This window comes from Ceratina calcarata, unplaced genomic scaffold (genome assembly GCF_001652005.2).
Source record: "Ceratina calcarata isolate Rehan_Ccalc_2016 unplaced genomic scaffold, ASM165200v1 scaffold328.2, whole genome shotgun sequence".
In the NCBI taxonomy this organism is placed as follows: Eukaryota; Metazoa; Arthropoda; class Insecta; order Hymenoptera; family Apidae; genus Ceratina; species Ceratina calcarata.
In genome coordinates this window covers 95,494-100,345 of record NW_017155517.1, presented here as the reverse complement: position 1 = coordinate 100,345, position 4,852 = coordinate 95,494, and the positions used below count along the sequence as shown (strand labels likewise).

At 32.7% G+C, this 4,852-nt stretch overlaps 2 protein-coding genes across 4 annotated transcripts in view; both read right to left on the bottom strand.

The window, feature by feature from the left end:
- The window catches only part of SIDL (SIDL trafficking protein particle complex subunit 10), a 7,825-nt gene extending 6,780 nt beyond the window's left edge, over window positions 1-1,045 (bottom strand). The window contains exon 1 of one of the 3 annotated variants that reach the window (XM_018024313.2): window positions 327-1,045. In XM_018024313.2, coding sequence (XP_017879802.1) covers window positions 327-405 — 79 coding nt within the window. In that variant the 5' untranslated portion in view covers window positions 406-1,045. The remainder of the gene's footprint in view (window positions 1-326) is intronic. The other 2 variants (XM_018024312.2, XM_018024311.2) reach the window with 2 other exon arrangements.
- A 764-nt stretch (window positions 1,046-1,809) lies between these two features.
- On the bottom strand, window positions 1,810-4,259 carry LOC108624770 (BTB/POZ domain-containing protein 1). Its single transcript, XM_026813354.1, is given in 6 exon segments — window positions 1,810-2,411; window positions 2,483-2,717; window positions 2,788-2,945; window positions 3,021-3,867; window positions 3,941-4,223; window positions 4,226-4,259. Coding segments are annotated over 6 exon segments (1,719 nt in total). The 3' UTR covers window positions 1,810-2,249.
- Between the last annotated feature and the right edge of the window lie 593 nt (window positions 4,260-4,852).

Sequence of the window (4,852 nt, the reverse complement as noted above, 5' to 3'; positions counted from 1 at the left end):
TAAAATGACAAATATAATGCATTTAATAAATAACTATCATATTACATGGAAATATATTCTTTATGAGAGAAAACGTTAACCTACTTAAAATAACATATGTTGATAAAAAATGAAAGCTAATTATTCAATGAAAAACATAATTAGAAATGCAATTATTGTTATACGATGCATAACTCTGTATTTATGATATCATTATTGAAAAAGTGAAAAAGAAATGGCATGAAGATTGACAGTTCATTGGAGGGGGGCGTAAATAACAGTGCTTTAATAATAGTGTCAAAGCTAGGAGGTTAAATAAATTAAATACTATCATTTAATTAACTTACACGTGATAATTGGTTTAATATCCATAAAGGTATTTGATCTACGTTCACCACTCATGGACGACCCCCCATTGCAATTCATTTCTAAAGATTGTTAGCTGCTTCGCGAACTTGCTTTCAATCATTACAACTTTACGTCACTTTTGTTACTTTATACAAAAATTACTTTTTAATCCCTCTGGAAGTAGAATAACTGATGTTACAACTTCTTTCAAATCAAACGAAGGATGAGTTGATTCGTTACAAACAGATAAGATTCAGCATGATATTATAAATCTAGCATTTAATTTCAATCTCTTAGATTTAGGGTATATTTCATTAAGGTTGGAATTGAAATCTTCGGTTTAACGTGTCGTGCAGTATCGATAGTCCCGATGAACTCGATGGATCTCGCCATGGGCGATATTCGCTTGAGTCTCTTAAAATTGTAATTATCAGTTTGTGTTGATTATTTAAATAACAAAACGACACAATTATATTTAATCACTAAAAACAAGTGAATGAATGACAAATATAAATTATAATGAAGAATTATTGTCAACAAGTTCATATTAGAAATCGATACCTATACAGGGTGTTTCAGCTAACTTTATGAAAATTTTGAGACGTGAAATTTAAATGGCATCAAGTACTTTTTTGTTATCATTGTTATTTTCAATTGTAATCGTAATTAATATGGTTTATACAGCGCAGTATTATAAGCGCGTATCTGTTAGTGAATTCCAAAATGAGTATTATAATGTTAATACGATTTTTCAATATAACACTGGAGACTACAATAAATCCAAAGGAAAATGAAATGAATAAACTAATATTTTTTATTGAATAAATAGTTTATTTAATTTCTTAATATTAATGTATGTGCATATTGATACAATTAAAGTATAAATAATTGTACGCTATTGACAAAAAATAGTGGAGATATCGCATTAGCATAATATATTCTATTGTGCAAATATTGATAAAAATCATATTTGACTAGTTTGCGCAGTTAATGAATGCAAAGAATGAATTTGGAAGATTCGTCATGTTCAATATCGCAATAACGAAGCATTGTTAAACTTTTGAGGTATTATTTCTGCGCCTGTTTGACTTGAATAATACTAGAAAAATAACGATACATTGCTTCCACGTATATACGTATGTACAGCCAATAAGATACTTAATAGATAGCTTTCTACTAAAATTTATAGACGTCCTTCTTAAATAATTTCGCTAAAAAATATTCGATAAGTTTTAGTTTGTAACATCGTCATTTCATGCAGAATATTAACAATCCTGAACATCGATTACAATTTTAGACGCGTTGTTTTATACATTTATCAGAAAAATGATTTAACAGAGAAAGATCTTTTTAAATACTGGAAACAAGGAATCATCTATTCTATAAATTTACCACTCATGTACAATTGTGTTAAGAAATAGAAAAATAGATTGTCTTTAGTTATAATTAAGAATCATAATTCGTATGGTTCATACCTTTTTCAAAATTCTTTGGAACTTATTTATCCTTAAAATGCCTTTTCACCAGGTCTCAAAAGGAAACTAAGTTTCACTCGTTGTTGAAGAAATCAACCATTAAGTTAATTAAACGAAGCGATTCACATTGATTTGACATCAGTGGCACGAATCAGTCTCGTCTCCCAATAAGGCCATTTTGAGATCTATAAATTTCACTTTCGATACTTTCAGATAGACACATGTAAGATATAAAACATTATCTTTTCACTTGCCGCAGATCTTCAACAGCTCGTACGAATTACATAGTTATCGTATGAAGCATTGTAATTTACGCAACAATAAAATATATAATTGACAAAGAAACTGACATATAACATTTTTATACAACAGAATTTAATGTAATAAGTTTTGAAAGACAATGAGTGAAGCTGATAAAAGGAATGTCGTCATTATGTACATGAGCTATTAAGTGTAAAATATAAGCTCCGGAATTTGTCCTTCATCAGGAGATGTTCCATTATTATCTCCTGCTTCAATGTTAAATTCGAATTTAACTTTTCCGTTTCCTGAATCACTATCCACCATGACTGTTTTCAAACCCTTAGTCCCATAATGAGAATAAGGACCCTAAAATAATTATGAAAGATTAATAAGTATTCAATAAAAAAAAAATACCTTATAAATAACCTGTTCCAAACCTTAAATGTTGCTGATGCAGTGTAAATTGTATTTGGTAGAATTTCGGCTAATTCTTTGAACATTAAGCGATAAGTGTACTTTGAACCATCACAGCTAAAATTTGTCGAATTCGTAGCAATTACTTTTCCAGATGCAGTGTGTATTAATTCTATTAACACTTCATATGTTGCTGGTCCATGCATGCTACCATATACTCCATAGCCGATAAGAAATATTCGTCTATCAACGCTAAATCTGAAAAATATAGAATTAAGTGACGTGAAGTATCAAAAAAAAAGATTTGATGTTTTCTCTTGCTAATCACCTTATGCGATCACTCGTCCCATTATATCCCCATCTACTCTTGGTATGTTGAAATCTGCATACAGTTTGCTCTTTACCAGTCATACAACAGCGAGGCATTGTTTGAAATCCGACTACAGGTTTTGGATTTAATATAAAATACGAGAATAGAGAGAGAACCTGAAGTACATGTTTTCTTAGAATGACTACGTAGAAATGATTAAGATAATATTAATTTATGCAATTGATACTAGCCTCTGAATAATTTAGAAGTCCAGATTGCGCTGGACCAGCAGTAAATTCTTCTTTTGACATCAAAGGAAAACGAATCAATGAGAAGGCGCTGCCTAAAACATAGCGCTGATTTTCCGGGGTAACTGGAAGTCGGTGTCTTATGCATTCTGCTTCTGACCATCTCAGAACTGCCTGGAATATCTTAGACTCTCTAACTCTAAGAGTGTCTCTTTCCAAAACAATTTTTAATGTATCAATATCAATATCTGTAAATCCATCGGCATTCAATGCTTCTGTAGTAAATCTATCAATAGTATCCAGACATACAGCAGCTAATTGAGGTTCATCGAAAAGACGGGCTTGCGTTAAAAGAAGAAAAGCATTATCACTGGTTAAATTGTTCTTCAAATAATCCACGCAGTGCTTCTCTAAGGCAGACACTGCATATTTCTTAGCTGTATACAATGTTGTCATCACAGTTTCAGGATCTATCTGTATCTCGTCCGTATATAAAAAAAGAAGCACTGCCAAAAAAGCAGCGGGTTCTACATCAGGTACTTCTATCTCTGAAGAAGCTGTAGCAAGTGTTCCATTAAACATTGCATCAAAAACGGCACTTCCAGAAGACAAGACTAGTTTATGAGCTGGTATACGTTGTTTCTGTGCTCCTCTTCCTACTATAAAGCTGACATCTGACAATATCTCATTGTTAAAGAGAAAGACTATTCTTTCACGCATTGTTGCCTTTGTACCCTGCCAATTGTATGCTACTGTTGCTTGACCATTTGTAGATGTACTTTCCAGAGCAGAAGTATCTTGAGATCTTCCTTCCAAATGCAATGAATTTACTGCATTTGTTGGAGGTCTACTAAAGTGTCAATACGGATAAGAAGTCATTATAGAAATAACTTTCTATTTTAAATGAAGGAAGAAGTGCTTACTTGTCTCCATTTGAGGATGAAGTTTCTCCACTTCTTATTGTTGACGAAGTTGGTTGATCCTCGTCGTAAACAAAGTTTAACGCTCGTCTAGCACGAGATAGAGTAACATTACCGAGAGGTTGAATATTTCGCACAGGCTCTGGAGATGAATCTCTGGATGTAGTGAGATTCACATTCTGCTGAGGTTCATCGTTGTCTTCATGGCTTAAACGTAAATTGTACAGTCTCGACACGACATTTGGCACATCGTTCGAGGAAGCCTCCGAGGACATTTTCACACATAAAACGTAGTATTTTTCGATGTATTGCCCCGTTTCATTGAATTGTTACAGAATCGTGTCTAGAAAAACAGTACGATTTTTCGCGTCAGTTTTTTCATCATACCGCGATCATTTAGGAGCCTATACGCCATACGCACGATCAAGAAATATATAATATTATATGTATAATAATATTATATGATACATGATCGTATAGGCTAGAACGAAATGTTAAGAAGTAGGAACATGATCGTAAAAATAAATATTTTCACCTGTTCACTGGCAGGTGCCAGTCATAACATCTACGTACGTACATACATGTGTCTTTCACCGCAAATCGCAAAAGCCACCTGAACTAGTGATGGACACCATCGACTAAAAACTATCGATTTAGTCGATAGTAGCCAAATCTCTGATACTATCGACTACATCGAACCAACTTCAAGCGGCAGCTTGAATTATCGATAAACTGCAATCTATAGCTTGACGGTCCAAGTTCAGAGTATAAATACCATGATCGCTGCTTTGGATTATATTTATTTAAGGATCGTGAAATAAAATTTCTGAGTTGCATTTCTACTAATTTATTAATCATAATTATGCACTTCTATAATAAATTAGATTCGAAAATGCGTAATGCGTGATCGATACT